The sequence below is a fragment of the Pogona vitticeps genome, chromosome 5, assembly GCF_051106095.1.
Source record: "Pogona vitticeps strain Pit_001003342236 chromosome 5, PviZW2.1, whole genome shotgun sequence".
Lineage (NCBI taxonomy): Eukaryota > Metazoa > Chordata > Lepidosauria > Squamata > Agamidae > Pogona > Pogona vitticeps.
The window spans coordinates 805059-825058 of record NC_135787.1 but is presented as its reverse complement, the minus strand read 5'-3'; the positions used below and the strand labels follow the sequence as shown (position 1 = coordinate 825058).

General features: G+C 50.4%; 1 protein-coding gene across 1 annotated transcript in view; it reads right to left on the bottom strand.

Moving 5' to 3' along the window:
* The window catches only part of RAB11FIP5 (RAB11 family interacting protein 5), a 65979-nt gene that overhangs the window by 22918 nt on the left and 23061 nt on the right, over window positions 1–20000 (bottom strand). Inside the window, 2 exon segments of the mRNA XM_073002201.2 lie at window positions 2860–3580; window positions 3583–3609. Coding sequence (XP_072858302.2) covers window positions 2860–3580; window positions 3583–3609 — 748 coding nt within the window.

The window sequence follows — 20000 nt, the reverse complement described above, 5'->3', positions numbered from 1 at the left end:
TCCCCAAAAGCCAAGAGGCCCATGGGTCCCCCCAGGCTCTACAGAGCTTACCACCTCTGGGGTCTCCCTCCTTAGCCAGAACGAGGGCTGGGAGCCTGGGCTAAAAAGAAGGACGAGCTGAAACATGCCAGGAGCCAACAACGCAGCCGGTGCCTGCTGGAAGCCTCACGTTCCACTGACGGGAAAATCCCCTCGAGAGCCCAGGACCCACTCGGGGTCAGGCATGAGCCGCTCAGACAACCCGGAGGAGGAGGAGGACACGAAGCCAGGAAGACAGGCAGCAGCTCCTCCCAAGACGGCTCCCCCTGAAGAGCGCGGCACCCAGACCTCATACGCCACCGTTCACAGGCTCTTGCCCGCCCGCCTGCCCGCAGGAACTAGCAACGAAGCACAAACCGTTCCAAGCCGCAATGCTGATGGGAATCAAAACCCAAACCGCAGCCAACTAACTGCCCAGGGTCCCTTTGCCCACCCCTTCACAGGAAGTGGTCACGGGTCTGAAGCACCACATTTAAACCATCCAGCCCTGCCCGTGTATATCCCAGCGCAATCGCTCTCGCTGAGCGGGATGTCCGGAGGAGCGTCGGCCTGACCGCTCCACTCCGCTTCAGCAAATCCTGAGCCTACGGCCACACGAGGGCAGAAACCCCCGTCCCTTCGCAGCCGGGCAGAACAACTCCTTCTGCAGAACTCCGGACTCTTTCATCGTCTTAACCCCTTTGCACCCTTGCCCAACAAACAGGACGTGAAGGTAGCTGCCCCAGGCCAGCGTTGGGTCTCGGGCAGGCAGACCGCCCTGCCGGTCCCTTGAGTGCAGCTGCCTGATGGCCGGATGGCCGCTGGGCACACCTTCCGGGCAGGAACCAAAATGGCCAAACCTGCGGGGGGGGGGGCAGAGCAACCCCACGCCCTGGGAGGCTCGCATGCCCTGCCACCAAGAGCCAACTCGCAGGAGGATGGAACCTCTCTCAGTCAGAACCCACTGTGGCTGCCTGGAGGTTCTGGGGGACCAGAAAGATACGGGGACCATCTCTTTTTAGCTCAAAAACTAGAAAGACAAGCAGAGAGGCAGACCACCCACCTCCCAGTCACCCTCCACTGGAAACCACTCTGGGCAGCTCCTATCTTGCAGGAGACTTCCTCCCCTTGGCTGTACATGGGAAACCAGCTGGATGAGGCAACTCACCAGGTACCTTTGGAGGGGGGGGGTTGGATCAAAGAACACCTCCACCCCATCTGACAAGGAACAACAGGAGAAACGGGCAGGAATGGGTTTTTGCTCAGCTGGCCTTCACAGGCCAAGGCCTTCCCAGGGCACTGGCCTTGGAGCAGGTAGAAACGGGGCAGGGTCCTCCTGGCATCCCTCAGCTACACGGCGCCGTCTCCAGGAGCACTCTCCTCACCAGGAAAGGGGCCAGGAAATTGACTTTTGGCTAGTACATCATTCTCCAAATCCCACAATCCACAGGGCTGCTGCCTCCTCTCCTCTCACCAGGCCTCACAGGGAAAAGCTCCTGGGATCCATCCTTTGACTGACACACATGCACACACACACACACAAAGCAAACACCTTGACAGGAGCTGCAAGGCACCTCCCTCTGTCTCCTCCTCCTCCTACTTCAATGACCCCCCCCCCCGCTCGACATCAGCAGGGGCCACAGCCCCTCCAACCACCCTCCTCTGCCGCTCGGAGCCCAAGCATCCCGTACACGGGAGGAGTCCCTCTTCCCAGGCTCCCAAGAGGTGGGAATACAGAGACCAAGAAGGGCCAAAGGCACCCCAGACAGGCCAAAGGCACCCCACCCCCCCGCCCCCACACCACCCCCATGCACCTCGGCTCTTCCCGCCACTCCTTCGGGCCCCTCACAGGTCCTGAGGAGACCCAAAGACACACACCTCTGTCCCTCAAAGGCCTTGCGGCACGTGAACCCCAGGCACACCGTCAGGCCCAACGCAGGCTGCCCCCAAGCACATCCCCTGCAGGAGCAAAGGCTGGGGAGGCAAGCGGGGGGGGAGCTGCCCCACCCACTCCCTCCTGCTTCCTGGCACAGGGGTTCAAACTATGCAGCCCAAACTGTGCACACGAGCTGGAGGTTCAATCCAAGGGAGCCGGCTCAAGGTCGACACTGCCTTCCGTAAAATGAGTGCCCAGCTCACGGGGGAGGGGGGATGTATAGCCTGCATGATTGACTTGTCAAAACGCCCAGAGAGTGCTTGGAGTGCTATGGAGCAGTAGATAAGCAGCATGCTTTGCTTTGCTTTGCTTGAGAGCTTCCCCTGGTGACAGCTGGTTGGCCACGGGGAGACCAAGGAGCTGCTGGAGGCAGGCTATGGCCCAGCTCAGCTTCAGGGATCTTCTGCGGTCCTCCGCCTCACCTGATCCTACCTGCACATCCTCGACATCCCAAAATCCCCACCCACGCAACACACACCTCTTTCTCCCTTCCCTTCCACTTCTCCTTGACATACACAGAAGGAAGGTCCTTTCCGTGTCAGCCAGCCGCCCCCGCCAGCAATGCTTTGCACAGCCTCAGGTACACAGCGGACATGATGGGGGAGACGCGCCGGCCCCTGCCAAAGCTCCCGAACCACCCGGAGGAGCCAGCCTGGGGACCTTCAGCCACACCTGCTGCCGGGGAGAGCCAGGACGAACACCAGGGTCTGTTTCCCCCACACACACACACACCCCTCCGTCCGCTGCACTGCCCCCCCAAGGCTTTCACACCTTCCCCCTTCCCTTCTGCACTGACCGGGTGCAGAGCTGAGGGTCTCAGGGTCGGCACTCTGCCCTTGCATCGAGGTGGCCTTCCAGCAGGTTTCCCCACCCCACCCAAAAGACGCTAAGGCCCCCTGGCTCACCTGGGCTTCTGGGGAGGCTCCTTCGAATCCTGGCGACCAAACCAGCTCCCGCTGCTCCCGGCTTCTGCCACCACCGGCCTCGGGGAGGTCTCGGCCCCTTCGGCCAGGCTGCTTTTCCTGCTGCTGTCTTTGCCGCTCCCCCGGCGGAAGAAGCCAGACGTGGCCTTCTTCTTCTCGTCCTCCTCCTCCCCCTTGGGGGCTTCCTCGTGGGGCCTCACTCGGATAACCTCCGAGGAGAAGACCACGGGCACGGCGATCTGGACAGGCTTGCTCTCCGTCCGCAGGCTCTCCTCCATTTTGACCCGGCCCCGGTGTTTGTTGAGGGCGATGGTCTTGACCGAGAGCTTGTCTTCTTCCTGAGCCGCCAGGATGGGCGGGGAAGGAATGAACCTGGGGGGGTCATTGGGAGGGGCCTTTGGGAAACGGCTGCTGCTGCTGCTTGGCCAGGGCGGCAGGTCGGACTCGGCGGGGGGCTGCCCGGCCAGAGGGCGCTCCTCCAGCTTGGGGGCAATGCTCTGGGGAGGAGGGAGAGGGGCCAGAGGTGGGGCCGAAGAGAGGAAGGAAGGCTTCGGGGAGGGCTCCTCGCAGTAGATGTGGCTTCCGTTGATGCAGAGGGAGGACCTGGAGATGGGCTCCTTCAGGGGCTTCAAGCTCTGGGCCGATGGAGACTCTGGCAACACGCTGATCTGGGAGACTTCATCGCTGAAGGCCCTCTTGTGGTCAGCTTTGGAGAAGGCAGGACATCTCTCCCTGGAAAGGAAGCACAGAAAGAGAGGAGAAGGAAGGAATGGATGAATGAATGAATGAATGAATGAATGAATGAATGAATGAATGAATGAATGAATGAATGAATGAATGAATGAATGAATGAATGGGTGGGTGGGTGGGTGGGTGGGTGGGTGGGTGGAGAGAGGGAGGAAGGGAGGGAGGGAGGAAGGAAGGAAGGAAGGAAGGAAGGAAGGAAGGAAAGGGAATGGAATGAATGAATGAAGGAAGGAAGGAAGGAAGGAAGGAAGGAAGGAAGGAAGGAAGGAAGGAAGGAAGGAAGGAAGGAATGAAGGAAGGAAGGAATGAAGGAAGGAAGGAAGGAAGGAAGGAAGGAAGGGAAGGGAAGGAAGGGAAGGGAAGGGAGGAAGGAAGGGAGGAAGGAGGAAGGAAGGAAGGAAGGAAGGAAGGAAGGAAGGAAGGAAGGAAGGAAGGAAGGAAGGAAGGAAGGAAGGAAGGAGCTGATGATGGATAGAAGGAAGGAAGGAAGGAAGGAAGGAAGGAAGGAAGGAAGGAAGGAAGGAAGGAAGGAAGGAAGGAAGGAAGGAAGGAAGGAAGGAAGGAAGGAAGGAAGGAAGGAAGGAAAGGGAATGGAAGGAAGGAAGGAAGGAAAGGGAATGGAAGGAAGGAAGGAAGGAAGGAAGGAAGGAAGAAGGAAGGAAGGAAGGAAGGAAGGAAGGAAGGAAGGAAGGAAGGAGGAAGGAAGGAAGGAAAGGGAATGGAAGGAAGGAAGGAAGGAAGGAAGGAAGGAAGGAAGGAAGGAAGGAAGGAGCTGATGATGGATAGAAGGAAGGAAGGAAGGAAGGAAGGAAGGAAGGAAGGAAGGAAGGAAGGAAGGAAGGAAGGAAGGAAGGAAGGAAGGAAGGAAGGAAGGAAGGAAAGTAAATGGAAGGAAGGAAGGAAGGAAAGGGAATGGAAGGAAGGAAAGGGAATGGAAGGAAGGAAGGAAGGAAGGAAGGAAAGGAAGGAAGGAAGGAAGGAAGGAAGGAAGGAAGGAAGAAGGAAGGAAGGGAAGGAAGGAAGGAAGGAAGAAGAGAAGGAAGGAAAGTGAATGGAAGGAAGGAAGGAAGAAAGGGAATGGAAGGAAGGAAAGGGAATGGAAGTAAGGAAGGAAGGAAGGAAGGAAGGAAGGAAGGAAGGAAGGAAGGAAGGAAGGAAGGAAGGAGCTGATGATGGATAGAAGGAAGGAAGGAAAGGGAATGGAAGAAGGAAGGAAGGAAGGAAGGAAGGAAGGAAGGAGCTGATGAGGAAGAAGGAAGGAAGGAAGGAAGGAAGGAAGGAAGGAAGGAAGGAAGGAAGGAAGGAAGGAAGGAAGGAAGGAAGGAAGGAAGGAAGGAAGGAAGGAAGGAAGGAAGGAAGGAAGGAAAGTGAATGGAAGGAAGGAAGGAAGGAGGAAGGAAGGAAGGAAGGAAGGAAGGAAGGAAGGAAGGAAGGAGCTGATGATGGATAGAAGGAAGGAAGGAAGGAAGGAAGGAGGAAGGAAGGAAGGAAGGAAGGAAGGAGGAGGGAAGGAAGGAAGGAGCTGATGATGGATAGAAGGAAGGAAGGAAGGAAGGAAGGAAGGAAGGAAGGAAGGAAGGAAGGATGGAAGGAAGGAAGGAAGGAAGGAAGGAAGGAAGGAAGGAGCTGATGATGGAGATGAAGGATAGGAAGGGAATGGAAGGAAGGAAGGAAGGGAAGGAAGGAAGGAAGGAAGGAAGGAAGGAAGGAAGGAAGGAAGGAAGGAAGTGAATGGAAGGAGGAAGGAAGGAAGGAAGGAAGGGAAGGGAGGAGGATGGAACTTCCTTTCCTCCTTCCTTCCTTCCTTCCCTTACATTCCTTCCTTCCTAGGAAGGAAGGAAGGAAGAGTAACTCCTTCCTTCCTTCCTTCCTTCGAGGAGGATGTGAAGATGAGGAAGGAAGGCTTCCTTCCTTTCTTCCTTCCTGCCTGATTGCAGAAGATATGGAAGGAAGGAAGGAAGGAAGGAAGGAGGAAGGAAGGAAGGAAGGAAGGAAGGAAGGAAGGAGCTGATGATGGATAGAGGAAGGAAGGAAGGAAGGTAGGAAGGAAGGAAGGAAGGAGAAGGAAGGAAGGAAGGAAGGAAGGAGAAGGAAGGAAGGAAGGAAGGAAGTGATGGAAGGAAGGAAGGAAGGAAAGGGAATGGAAGGAAGGAAAGGGAATGGAAGGAGGAAGGAAGGAAGGAAGGAAGGAAGGAAGGAAGGAAGGAAGGAAGGAAGGAAGGAAGGAAGGAAGGAAGGAAGGAAGGAAGGAAGGAAGGAAGGAAAGTGAATGGAAGGAAGGAGGAAGGAAAGGTGAATGGAAGGAAGGAAAGGGAATGGAAGGAAGGAATGAGGAAGGAAGGAAGGAAGGAAGGAAGGAAGGAAGGAAGGAAGGAAGGAAGGAAGGAAGGAAGGAAGGAAGGAAGGAGCTGATGATGGATAGAAGGAAGGAAGGAAAGGGAATGGAAGGAAGGAAGGAAGGAAGGAAGGAGCTGATGATGGATAGAAGGAAGGAAGGAAGGAAGGAAGGAAGGAAGGAAGGAAGGAGGAAGGAAGGAAGGAAGGAAGGAAGGAAGGAAGGAAGGAAGGAAGGAAGGAAGGAAAGTGAATGGAAGGAAGGAAGGAAGGAAGGAAGGAAGGAAGGAAGGAAGGAAGGAAGGAAGGAAGGAAGGAGCTGATGATGGATAGAAGGAAGGAAGGAAGGAAGGAAGGAAGGAAGGAAGGAAGGAGCTGATGATGGATAGAGGAAGGGAGGAAGGAAGGAAGGAGGAAGGAAGGAAGGAAGGAAGGAAGGAAGGAAGGAAGGAGAGGAAGGAGCTGATGATGGATAGAAGGAAGGAAGGAAAGGGAATGGAAGGAAGGAAGGAAGGAAGGAAGGAAGGAAGGAAGGAAGGAAGGAAGGAAGGAAGGAAGGAAGGAAGGAAGGAAGGAAGGAAGGAAGGAAGGAAGGAGCTGATGATGGAAGGAAGGAAGGAAGGAAGGAAGGAAGGAAGGAAGGAAGGAAGGAAGGAAGGAAGGAAGGAAGGAAGGAAGGAAGGAAGGAAGGAAGGAAGGAAGGAAGGAAGGAGCTGATGATGGATAGAAGGAAGGAAGGAAGGAAGGAAGGAAGGAAGGAAGGAAGGAAGGAAGGAAGGAAGGAAGGAAGGAAAGGGAATGGAAGGAAGGAAGGAAGGAAGGAAGGAAGGAAGGAAGGAAGGAAGGAAGGAAAGGGAATGGAAGAAGGAAGGAAGGAAGGAAGGAAGGAAGGAAGGAAGGAAGGAAGGAAGGAAGGAGGAAGGAAGGAAAGGGATGGAAGGAAGGAAGGAAGGAAGGAAGGAAGGAAGGAAGGAAGGAAGGAAGGAAGGAAGGAAGGAAGGAAGGAAGGAAGGAAAGGGAATGGAAGGAAGGAAGGAAGGAAGGAAGGAAGGAAGGAAGGAAGGAAAGGGAATGGAAGGAAGGAAGGAAGGAAGGAAGGAAGGAAGGAAGGAAGAAGGAAGGAAGGAAGGAAGGAAGGAAGGAAGGAGCTGATGATGGATAGAAGGAAGGAAGGAAGGAAGGAAGGAAGGAAGGAAGGAAGGAAGGAAGGAAGGAGCTGATGATGGAAGGAAGGAAGGAAGGAAGGAAGGAAGAAAGGAAGGAAGGAAGGAAGGAAGGAAGGAAGGAAGGAAGGAAGGAAGGAAGGAAGGAAGGAAGGAAGGAAGGGAAGGAAGGAAGGAAGGAGCTGATGATGGATAGAAGGAAGGAAGGAAGGAAGGAAGGAAGGAAGGAAGGAAGGAAGGAAGGAAGGAAGGAAGGAAGGAAGGAAGGAAGGAAGGAGCTGATGATGGAAGGAAGGAAGGAAGGAAGGAAGGAAGGAAGGAAGGAAGGAAGGAAGAAGAAGGAAGGAAGGAAGGAAGGAAGGAAGGAAGGAAGGAAGGAAGGAAGGAGCTGATGATGGATAGAAGGAAGGAAGGAAGGAAAGGGAATGGAAGGAAGGAAGGAAGGAAGGAAGGAAGGAGCTGATGATGGATAGAAGGAAGGAAGGAAGGAAGGAAAGGGAATGGAAGGAAGGAAGGAAGGAAGGAAGGAAGGAAGGAAGGAAGGAAGGAAGGAAGGAAGGAAGGAAGGAAGGAAAGGGGAATGGAAGGAAGGAAGGAAGGAAGGAAGGAAGAAGGAAGGAAGGAAGGAAGGAAGGAAGGAAAGGGAATGGAAGGAAGGAAGGAAGGAAAGGGAATGGAAGGAAGGAAGGAAGGAGCTGATGATGGATAGAAGGAAGGAAGGAAGGAAGGAAGGAAAGGGAATGGAAGGAAGGAAGGAAGGAAGGAAGGAAGGAAGGAAGGAAGGAAGGAAGGAAGGAAGGAAGGAAGGAAGGAAGGAAGGAAGGAAGGAAAGGGAATGGAAGGGAAGGAAGGAAGGAAGGAAGGAAGGAAGGAAGGAAGGAAGGAAGGAAGGAAGGAAAGGGAATGGAAGGAAGGAAGGAAGGAAGGAAGGAAGGAAGGAAGGAAGGAAGGAGCTGATGATGGATAGAAGGAAGGAAGGAAGGAAGGAAGGAAGGAAGGAAGGAAGGAAGGAAGGAGCTGATGATGGATAGAAGGAAGGAAGGAAGGAAGGAAGGAAGGAAGGAAGGAAGGAAGGAAGGAAGGAAGGAAGGAAGGAAGGAACTGATGATGGATAGAAGGAAGGAAGGAAGGAAGGAAGGAAGGAAGGAAGAAGGAAAGGGAAAGGAAGGAAGGAAGGAAGGAAGGAAGGAAGGAAGGAAGGAAGGAAGGAAGGAAGGAAGGAAGGAAGGAAAGGGAATGGAAGGAAGGAAGGAAGGAAGGAAGGAAGGAAGGAAGGAAGGAAGGAAGGAAGGAAGGAAGGAAGGAAGGAAGGAAAGGGAATGGAAGGAAGGAAGGAAGGAAGGAAGGAAGGAAGGAAGGAAGGAAGGAAGGAAGGAAGGGAATGGAAGGAAGGAAGGAAGGAAGGAAGGAAGGAAGGAAGGAAGGAAGGAAGGAAGGGAAGGAAGGAAGGAAGGAATGAAGGAATGGAAGGAAGGAAGGGAAGGGAAGGAAGGGAAGGGAAGGGAGGAAGGAAGGGAGGAAGGAAGAAGGAAGGAAGGAAGGAAGGAAGGAAGAAGGAAGGAAGGAGCTGATGATGGATAGAAGGAAGGAAGGAAGGAAGGAAGGAAGGAAGGAAGGAAGGAAGGAAGGAAGGAAGGAAGGAAGAAGGAAGGAAAGTGAATGGAAGGAAGGAAGGAAGGAAAGGGAATGGAAGGAAGGAAAGGAAGGAAGGAAGGAAGGAAGGAAGGAAGGAAGGAAGGAAGGAAGGAAGGAGAAGGAAGGAAGGAAGGAAGGAAGGAAGGAAGGAAGGAAGGAAAGTGAATGGAAGGAAGGAAGGAAGGAAAGGGAATGGAAGGAAGGAAAGGGAATGGAAGGGAAGGAAGGAAGGAAGGAAGGAGGAGGAAGGAAGGAAGGAAGGAAGGAAGGAAGGAAGGAAGGAAGGAAGGAGCTGATGATGGATAGAAGGAAGGAAGGAAAGGGAATGGAAGGAAGGAAGGAAGGAAGGAAGGAAGGAGCTGATGATGGATAGAAGGAAGGAAGGAAGGAAGGAAGGAGGAAGGAGGAAGGAAGGAAGGAAGGAAGGAAGGAAGGAAGGAAGGAAGGAAGGAAGGAAGGAAGGGAAAGTGAATGGAAGGAAGGAAGGAAGGAAGGAAGGAAGGAAGGAAGGAAGGAAGGAAGGAAGGAAGGAAGGAAGGAAGGAAGGAAGGAGCTGATGATGGATAGAAGGAAGGAAGGAAGGAAGGAAGGAAGGAAGGAAGGAAGGAAGGAAGGAAGGAAGGAAGGAAGGAAGGAAGGAAGGAAGGAAGGAGCTGATGATGGATAGAAGGAAGGAAGGAAGGAAGGAAGGAAGGAAGGAAGGAAGGAAGGAAGGAAGGAAGGAAGGAAGGAAGGAGCTGATGATGGATAGAAGGAAGGAAGGAAAGGGAATGGAAGGAAGGAAGGAAGGAAGGAAGGAAGGAAGGAAGGAAGGAAGGAAGGAAGGAAGGAAGGAAGGAAGGAAGGAAGGAAAGTGAATGGAAGGAAGGAAGGAAGGAAAGGGAATGGAAGGAAGGAAAGGGAATGGAAGGAAGGAAGGAAGGAAGGAAGGAAGGAAGGAAGGAAGGAAGGAAGGAAGGAAGGAAAGTGAATGGAAGGAAGGAAGGAAGGAAAGGGAATGGAAGGAAGGAAAGGGAATGGAAGGAAGGAAGGAAGGAAGGAAGGAAGGAAGGAAGGAAGGAAGGAAGGAAGGAAGGAAGGAAGGAAGGAAGGAAGGAAGGAAGGAGCTGATGATGGATAGAAAGGAAGGAAGGAAAGGGAATGGAAGGAAGGAAGGAAGGAAGGAAGGAAGGAAGGAAGGAAGGAAGGAAGGAAGGAGCTGATGATGGATAGAAGGAAGGAAGGAAGGAAGGAAGGAAGGAAGGAAGGAAGGAAGGAAGGAAGGAAGGAAGGAAGGAAGGAAGGAAGGAAGGAAGGAAGGAAGGAAGGAAGTGAATGGAAGGAAGGAAGGAAGGAAGGAAGGAAGGAAGGAAGGAAGGAAGGAAGGAAGGAAGGAAGGAAGGAAGGAGCTGATGATGATAGAAGGAAGGAAGGAAGGAAGGAAGGAAGGAAGGAAGGAAGGAAGGAGCTGATGATGGATAGAAGGAAGGGAGGGAAGGAAGGAAGGAAGGAGCTGATGATGGATAGAAGGAAGGAAGGAAAGGAATGGAAGGGAAGGAAGGAAGGAAGGAAGGAAGGAAGGAAGGAAGGAAGGAAGGAAGGAAGGAAGGAAGGAAGGAAGGAAGGAGCTGATGATGGAAGGAAGGAAGGAAGGAAGGAAGGAAGGAAGGAAGGAAGGAAGGAAGGAAGGAAGGAAGGAAGGAAAGGGAATGGAAGGGAAGGAAGGAAGGAAGGAAGGAAGGAAGGAAGGAAGGAAGGAAGGAAGGAAGGAAGGAAGGAAGGAAGGAAGGAAGGAAGGAAGGAAGGAAAGGGAATGGAATGGAAGGAAGGAAGGAAGGAAAGAAGGAAGGAAGGAAGGAAGGAAAGGGAATGGAATGGAATGGAAGGAAGGAAGGAACGGAAGGAACGGAAGGAAGGAAGGAATGGAATGGAAGGAAAGGGAATGGAATGGAAGGAAGGAAGGAAGGAAGGAAGGAAGGAATGGAAGGAAAGGGAATGGAATCTTCCGGAATGGAACGGAATGGAAGGAATGGAATGGAAGGAAGGAAGGAAGGAAGGAGCTGATGATGGATAGAAGGAAGGAATGGAAGGAAGGAATGGAATGGAAGGAATGGAATGGAAGGAAGGAAGGAGCTGATGATGGAAGGAAGTGGAATGGAATGGAATGGAATGGAATGGAATGGAATGGAAGGAATGGAACGGAATGGAAGGAATGGAATGGAAGGAAGGAGCTGATGATGGATAGAAGGAATGGAATGGAATGGAAGGAAGGAAGGAAGGAAGGAAGGAAGGAAGGATGGAATGGAATGGAATTATTCGATTGGATTGGAATGGCATCGAATGGCATTGTCGAATGGCATCGAATGGAATGGAATCGAATGGAATGGAATGGAATGGAATGGAATGGAATGGAATCGAATGGAATGGAATGAAATCGAATGATTCGATTGGATTGGATTGGAATGGAATCGAATGGAATGAAATGAACGGAATGGAATGGAATGGAATGGAATGGAATGGAATGATTCGATTGGATTGATTGGAATGGAATGAAATCGAATGGAATGAATGGAACGGAATGGAATGGAATGGAATGTAATCGAATGGAATGGAATGAAATCGAATGGAATGGAATGGTATCGAATGAATGGAATGGAATGGAATGGAATGGAATGGAATCGAATGGAATGGAATGGAATGGAATGGAATGGAATGGAATGGAATGGAATGGAATGGAATGGAATGAAATGGAATGGAATGGAATGGAATGGAATGGAATGGAATGGAGTGGAACGAATGCAATGGGAAGCCATCGAATGGAACCGAATGAACACGAATGACTGGATGATTTGATATGAATGGAATGAATGGAATGAACAATGAAATGGAACGGAATGGAATGGAATGGAATCGAATGAAATGAATGGAATGGAATGGAATGGAATGGAATGGAATGGAATGGAATGGAATGGTATCGAATGGAATGGAATGGAACGAATGGAATGGAATGGAATGGAATGAATAAATGAATGGAATGGAACGAATGGAATGGAATGGAATGGAATGGAATGGAATGAATGATTCGATTGGATTGGATTGGAATGGAATGAATGGAATGAAATGGAATGAAATTAAATGAAATGGAATAATGGAATGGTTCGATTGGATTGGATAGAATGGAATGGAATGAAATAGAATAGAATGAAATCGAATGGAATGGAATGGAATGTAATGGAATGTAATGAAATAATGAATAGAATGAATAATGAATGTAATGAAATGAAATGGATTGGATTGGATTGGATAGAATGGAATGAAATGGAATAATAATGAATGGAATGGAAAGGAATAGAATGGAATAATGTAATGAATAGTCAAATGGAATGGAATAGAATGTAATGTAATGAATAATAATGAAATCGAATGGAATGGAATGAAATGGAATGAAATGAAAGGAATGGAATGGAATGAAGGCCGAAGGAATGTAATGAAATGAAATGGAATGAAGGAAAGGAATGGAATGGAATGGTCAAATGAAGGAAAGGAATGAAGGAAGGAAGGAAGGAAGGAAGGAAGGAAGGAAGGAAGGAAGGAAGGAAGGAAGGAAGGAAGGAAGGAAAGGGAATGGAAGGAAGGAAGGAAAAGGAAGGAAGGAAGGAAGGAAGGAAGGAAGGAAGGAAGGAATGGAAGGAAGGAAGGAAGGAAGGAAAGGAAGGAAGGAAGGAAGAGGAAGGAATGGAATGGAATGGAACGGAATGGAACGGAATGGAATGGAATGAAGGAAGGAAAGGAAGGAAGGAAGGAAGGAAGGAAGGAAGGAACCGGAAGGAAGGGAAGGAAGGAAGGAACGGAAGGAAGGAAGGAAGGAAGGAAGGAAGGAAGGAAGGAAGGAAGGAAGGAGCTGATGATGGATAGAAGGAAGGAAGGAAGGAAGGAAGGAAGGAAGGAAGGAAGGAAGGAAGGAAGGAAGGAAGGAAGAGGAAGGAAGGAAGGAAGGAAGGAAGGAAGGAAGGAAAGGAAGGAAGGAAGGAAGGAAGGAAGGAAGGAAGGAAGGAGGAAGGAAGGAAGGAAGGAAGGAAGGAAGGAGAAGGAAGGAAGGAAGGAAGGAAGGAAGGAAGGAAGGAAGGAAGGAAGGAAGGAAGGAAGGAAGGAAGGAAGGAAGGAAGGAAGGAAGGAAGGAAGGAAGGAAGGAAGGAAGAGCTGATGATGGATAGAAGGGAAGGAAGGAAGGAAGGAAGGAAGGAAGGAAGGAAGGAAGAAGGAAGGAAGGAAGGAAGGAAGGAAGGAAGGAAGGAAGGAAGGAAGGAAGGAAGGAAGGAAGGAAGGAGCTGATGATGAAGAAGGAAGGAAGAGGAAGGAAGGAAGGAAGGAAGGAAGGAAGGAAGGAAGGAAGGAAGGAAGGAAGGAGGAAGGAAGGAAGGAAGGAAGGATGGAAGAAGGAAGGAAGGAAGGAAGGAAGGAAGGAAGGAAGGAAGGAGGAAGGAAGGAGATGATGGGAAGGAAGGAAGGAAGGAAGGAAGGAAGGAAGGAAGGAAGGAAGGAAGGAAGGAAGGAAGGAAGGAAGGAAGGAAGGAAGGAAAGGGATGGAAGGAAGGAAGGAAGGAAGGAAGGAAGGAAGGAAGGAAGGAAGGAAGGAAGGAAGGAAGGAAGGAAGGAAGATGAAGGAAGGAAGGAAGGAAGGAAGGAAAGGGAATGAAGGAAGGAAGGAAGGAAGGAAGGAAGGAAGGAAGGAAGGAAGGAAGGAAGGAAGGAAGAAGGAAGGAAGGAAGGAAGGAAGGAAGGAAGGAAGGAAGGAAGGAAGGAAGGAAGGAAGAAGGAAGGAAGGAAGGAAGGAATGATGAAGGAAGGAAGGAAGGAAGGAAGAAGGAGTGAATGAAGGAAGGAAGGAAGGAAGGAAGGAAGGAAGGAAGGAGGAAGGAAGGAAGGAAGGAAGGAAGGAAGGAAGGAAGGATGAAGGAAGGAAGGAAGGAAGGAAGGAAGGAGGAAGGAAGGAAGGAAGGAAGGAAGGAAGATGGAAAGGAAGGAAGGGAAGGAAGGAAGGATGAAGGATAGAAGGAAGGAAGGAAGGAAGGAAGGAAGGAAGGAAGGAAGGAAGGAAGGAAGGAAGGAAGGAAGGAAGGAAGGAAGGAAGGACTGATGAATGAAGGAAGGAAGGAAGGAAGGAAGGAAGGAAGGAAGGAGAAGGAAGGAATGAAGGAAGGAAGGAAGGAAGGAAGGAAGGAAGGAGAAGGAAGAAGGAAGGAAGGAAGGAAGGAAGGAAGGAAGGAAGGAAGGAAGGAAGGAAGGAAGGAAGGGAATGAAGGAAGGAAGGAAGGAAGGAGGAAGGAAGGAAGGAAGGAAGGAAGGAAGGAAGGAAGGAAGGAAGAAGGAAGGAAGGAAGGAAGGAAGGAAGGAAGGAAGGAAGGAAGGAGCTGATGATGGATAGAGGAAGGAAGGAAGGAAGGATGAAGGAAGGAAGGAAGGAAGGAAGGAAGGAAGGAGAGGATGATGGATGAATGGAAGAAGGAAGGAAGGAAGGAAGGAAGGAAGGAAGGTGGAAGGAAGGAAGGAAGGAAGGAGGAATGGAAGGAAGGAAGGATGGAAGGAAGGAAGGAAGGAAGGAAGGAAGGATGAAGGAAGGAAGGAAGGAAGGAAGGAAGGAAGGGAAGGAAGGAAGGAAGGAAGGGAAGGAAGGAAGGAAGGAAGGAGCTGATGATGGATAGAAGGAAGGAAGGAAGGAAGGAAGGAAGGAATGGAAGGAAGGAAGGAATGAGGAAGGAAGGAAGGAAGGAAGGAAGGAAGGAGGAAGGAAGGAAGGAAGGAAGGAAGGAAGGAAGGGAATGGAAGGAAGGAAGGGGAAGGAAGGAAGAAGGAAGGAAGGAAGGAAGGAAGGAAGGAAGGGAATGGAAGGAAGGAAGGAAGGGAGGAAGGAAGGAAGGAGAAGGAAGGAAGGAGTGATGATGGAAGAAGGAGGAAGGAAGGAAGGGAAGGAAGCTGATGATGGAAGGAAGGAAGGAAGGAAGGAAGGAAGGAAGGAAGAAGGAAGGAAGGAAGGAAGGAAGGAAGGAAGAAGGAAGGAAGGAAGGAAGGAGCTGATGATGGATAGAAGGGGAAGGATGAAGGAAGGAAGGAAGGAAAGAAGGAAGGGAAGGAAGGAAGGAAGGAAGGAAGGAAGGAAGGAAGGAAGGAAGGAAGGAAGGAAGGAAGGAAGGAATGGAAGGAAGGAAGGAAGGAAGGAAGGAAGGGAATGGAAGGAAGGAAGGAAGGAAGGAGGAAGAAGGAAGGAAGGAAGGAAGGAAGGAATGAAGGAAGGAAGGAAGGAAGGATGGAAGGAAGGAAGGATGGAAGGAAGGAAGGAAGGAAGGAAGGAAGGAAGGAAGGAATGAAGGAAGGAAGGAAGGAAGGAAGGAAGGAAGGAAGGAATGGAAGGAAGGAAGGAAGGAGGAATGAAGGAAGGAAGGAAGGAAGGAAGGAAGGAAGGAAGGAAGGAAGGAAGGAAGGAATGAAGGACAGGCAGGAATGGAAGGAAGGAAGGGAAGGGAGGAAGAAGGAGAAGGAAGGAATGAAGGAAGGAAGGAAGGAAGGAAGGAAGGAAGGAAGGAAGGAAGGAAGGAAGGAAGGAAGGAGCTGATGATGGATAGAAGGAAGGAAGGAAGGAAGGAAGGAAGGAAGGAAGGAAGGAAGGAAGGAAGGAAGGAAGGAAGGAAGGAAGGAAGGAAGGAAGGAAGGAAGGAAAGGGAATGGAAGGAAGGAAGGAAGAAGGGAATGGAAGGAAGGAAGGAAGGAAGGAAGAAGGAAGGTTGGTTGGAAGGAAGGAAGGAAGGAGTGTTGTTGGTTGGTTGGTTGGTTGGAGGTTGGAAGGTTGGTTGGGTTGGTTGGGGAAGGAAGGAAGGAAGAAGGAGGAGGGCTTGATGATGGATAGAAGGAAGGAAGGAAGGAAGGAAGGAAGGAAGGAAGGAGGAAGGAAGGAAGGAGAAGGAAGGAAGGAAGGAAGGAGGATGGAAGGAAGGAGTGATGATGGATAGAAGGAAGGAAGGAAGGAAGGAAGGAAGGAAGGAAGGAAGGAAGGGAAGGAAGGAAGGAAGGAAGGAAGTGATGATGGAAGGAAGGGGAAGGAAGGAAGGAAGGAGATGGAAGGATGGAAGGAAGGAAGAAGGAAGGAAGGAAGGAAGGAAGGAAGGAAGGAAGGAAGGAAGGAAGAATGGAAGGAAGGAAGGAAGGAATGGATGGAAGGAAGGAAGGAAGGAAGGAGAAGGAAGGAAGGAGGAAGGCTGAAGGAAGAAGTAAGTGAATGGAAGGAAGGAAGGAAGGAAGGGAATGAAGGAAGGAAAGGAAGGAAGGAAGGAAGGAAGGAAGGAAGGAAGGAAGGAAGGAAGGAAGGAAGGAAGGAAGGAAGGAAGGAAGGAAGGAAGGAAGGAAGGAAGGAAGGAAGGAGCTGAGATGGATAGAAGGAAGGAAGGAAAGGGAATGGAAGGAAGGAAGGAAGGAAGGAAGGAAGGAAGTTGATGTGGATAGAAGGAAGGAAGGAAGAAGGAAGGAATGAAGGAGGAAGGAAGGAAGGAAGGAAGGAAGGAAAGTGAATGGAAGGAAGGAAGGAAGGAAGGAAGGAAGGAAGGAAGGAAGGAAGGAAGGAAGGAAGGAGTGATGAAGGATAGAAGGAAGGAAGGAAGGAAGGAAGGAAGGAAGGAAGGAAGGAAGGAAGGAGCTGATGATGGATAGAGAAGGGAGGAAGGAAGGAAGGAAGGAAGGAAGGAAGGAAGGAAGGAAGGAAGGAAGGAAGGAAGGAAGGAAGGAAGGAAGGAGCTGATGATGGATAGAAGGAAGGAAGGAAAGGAATGGAAGGAAGGAAGGAAGGTTGGTGATGGAAGGAAGGAAGGAAGGAAGGAAGGAAGAAGGAAGGAATGAAGGAGAAGGAATGGAAGGAAGGGAAGGAAGGAAAGGGAATGGAAGGAAGGAAGGGAATGGAAGGAAGGAAGGAAGGAAGGAAGGAAGGAAGGAAGGAAGGAAGGAAGGAAGGAAGGAAAGTGATGGAAGGAAGGAAGGAAGGAAAGGGAATGGAAGAAGGAAAGGGAATGGAAGGAAGGAAGGAAGGAAGGAAGGGAAGGAAGGAAGGAAGGAAGGAAGGAAGGAAGGATGGAGTGAGATGGATAGAAGGAAGGAAGGAAAGGGAATGGAAGGAAGGAAGGAAGGAAGGAAGGAAGGAGCTGATGATGGATAGAAGGAAGGACGGAAGGAAGGAAGGAAGGAAGGAGGAAGGAAGGAAGGAGGAAGGAAGGAAAGTGAATGGAAGGAAGGAAGGAAGGAAGGAAGGAAGGAAGGAAGGAAGGAAGGAAGGAAGGAAGGAAGGAAGGAAGGAGCTGATGATGGATAGAAGGAAGGAAGGAAGGAAGGAAGGAAGGAAGGAAGGAAGGAAGGAAGGAAGGAAGGAGGAAGGAAGGAAGGAAGGAAGGAAGGAAGGAAGGAAGGAAGGAGCTGATGATGGATAGAAGGAAGGGAGGGAGGAAGGAAGGAAGGAAGGAAGGAAGGAAGGAAGGAAGGAAGGAAGGAAGGAAGGAAGGAAGGAAGGAAGGAAGGAAGGAAGGAAGGAAGGAAGGAGCTGATGATGGATAGAAGGAAGGAAGGAAAGGGAATGGAAGGAAGGAAGGAAGGAAGGAAGGAAGGAAGGAAGGAAGGAAGGAAGGAAGGAGCTGATGATGGAAGGAAGGAAGGAAGGAAGGAAGGAAGGAAGGAAGGAAGGAAGGAAGGAAGGAAGGAAGGAAGGAAGGAGCTGATGATGGATAGAAGGAAGGAAGGAAGGAAGGAAGGAAGGAAGGAAGGAAGGAAGGAAGGAAGGAAGGAAGGAAGGAAGGAAGGAAGGAAGGAAGGAAGGAAGGAAAGGGAATGGAAGGAAGGAAGGAAGGAAGGAAGGAAGGAAGGAAGGAAGGAAGGAAGGAAGGAAGGAAGGAAGGAAGGAAGGAAGGAAGGAAGGAAGGAAGGAAAGGAATGGAAGGAAGGAAGGAAGGAAGGAAGGAAGGAAGGAAGGAAGGAAGGAAGGAAGGAAGGAAGGAAGGAAGGAAGGAAGGAAAGGGAATGGAAGGAAGGAAGGAAGGAAGGAAGGAAGGAAGGAAGGAAGGAAGGAAAGGGAATGGAAGGAAGGAAGGAAGGAAGGAAGGAAGGAAGGAAGGAAGGAAGGAAGGAAGGAAGGAAGGAAGGAAGGAAGGAAGGAAGGAAGGAAGGAAGGAAGGAAGGAGCTGATGATGGATAGAAGGAAGGAAGGAAGGAAGGAAGGAAGGAAGGAAGGAAGGAAGGAAGGAAGGAAGGAAGGAAGGAAGGAAGGAGCTGATGATGGAAGGAAGGAAGGAAGGAAGGAAGAAAGGAAGGAAGGAAGGAAGGAAGGAAGGAAGGAAGGAAGGAAGGAAGGAGCTGATGATGGATAGAAGGAAGGAAGGAAGGAAGGAAGGAAGGAAGGAAGGAAGGAAGGAAGGAAGGAAGGAAGGAAGGAAGGAAGGAAGGAAGGAAGGAAGGAAGGAGCTGATGATGGATAGAAGGAAGGAAGGAAGGAAGGAAGGAAGGAAGGAAGGAAGGAAGGAAGGAAGGAAGGAAGGAAGGAAGGAAGGAGCTGATGATGGATAGAAGGAAGGAAGGAAGGAAAGGGAATGGAAGGAAGGAAGGAAGGAAGGAAGGAAGGAAGGAAGGAAGGAGCTGATGATGGATAGAAGGAAGGAAGGAAGGAAGGAAAGGGAATGGAAGGAAGGAAGGAAGGAAGGAAGGAAGGAAGGAAGGAAGGAAGGAAGGAAGGAAGGAAGGAAGGAAGGAAGGAAGGGAATGGAAGGAAGGAAGGAAGGAAGGAAGGAAGGAAGGAAGGAAGGAAGGAAGGAAGGAAGGAAGGAAGGAAGGAAAGGGAATGGAAGGAAGGAAGGAAGGAAAGGGAATGGAAGGAAGGAAGGAAGGAGCTGATGATGGATAGAAGGAAGGAAGGAAGGAAGGAAGGAAAGGGAATGGAAGGAAGGAAGGAAGGAAGGAAGGAAGGAAGGAAGGAAGGAAGGAAGGAAGGAAGGAAGGAAGGAAGGAAGGAAGGAAGGAAAGGGAATGGAAGGAAGGAAGGAAGGAAGGAAGGAAGGAAGGAAAGGGAATGGAAGGAAGGAAGGAAGGAAGGAAGGAAGGAAGGAAGGAGCTGATGATGGATAGAAGGAAGGAAGGAAGGAAGGAAGGAAGGAAGGAAGGAAGGAAGGAAGGAAGGAAGGAAGGAAGGAAGGAAGGAAGGAGCTGATGATGGATAGAAGGAAGGAAGGAAGGAAGGAAGGAAGGAAGGAAAGAAGGAAAGGGAAAGGAAGGAAGGAAGGAAGGAAGGAAGGAAGGAAGGAAGGAAGGAAGGAAGGAAGGAAGGAAGGAAGGAAGGAAGGAAGGAAGGAAGGAAGGAAGGAAGGAAGGAAGGAAAGGGAATGGAAGGAAGGAAGGAAGGAAGGAAGGAAGGAAGGAAGGAAGGAAGGAAGGAAGGAAGGAAGGAAGGAAAGGGAATGGAAGGAAGGAAGGAAGGAAGGAAGGAAGGAAGGAAGGAAGGAAGGAAGGAAGGAAAGGGAATGGAAGGAAGGAAGGAAGGAAGGAAGGAAGGAAGGAAGGAAGGAAGGAAGGAAGGAAGGAAGGGGAATGGAAGGAAGGAAGGAAGGAAGGAAGGAAAGGAAGGAAGGAAGGAAGGAAGGAAGGAAAGGGAATGGAAGGAAGGAAGGAAGGAAGGAAGGAAGGAAGGAAGGAAGGAAGGAAGGAAGGAAGGAAGGAAGGAAGGAAGGAAGGAAGGAAGGAAGGAAGGAAGGAAAGGGAATGGAAGGAAGGAAGGAAGGAAGGAAGGAAGGAAGGAAGGAAGGAAGGAAGGAAGGAAGGAAGGAAGGAAGGAAGGAAGGAGCTGATGATGGATAGAAGGAAGGAAGGAAGGAAGGAAGGAAGGAAGGAAGGAAGGAAGGAAGGAAGGAAGAAGGAAGGAAGGAAGGAAGGAAGGAAGGAAGGAGCTGATGATGGATAGAAGGAAGGAAGGAAAGGGAATGGAAGGAAGGAAGGAAGGAAGGAAGGAAGGAAGGAAGGAAGGAAGGAAGGAAGGAAGGAAGGAAGGAAGGAAGGAGCTGATGATGGATAGAAGGAAGGAAGGAAGGAAGGAAGGAAGGAAGGAAGGAAGGAAGGAAGGAAGGAAGGAAGGAAGGAAGGAAAGAAGGAAGGAAGGAGCTGATGATGGATAGAAGGAAGGAAGGAAGGAAGGAAGGAAGGAAGGAAGGAAGGAAGGAAGGAAGGAAGGAAGGAAGGAAGGAAGGAAGGAAG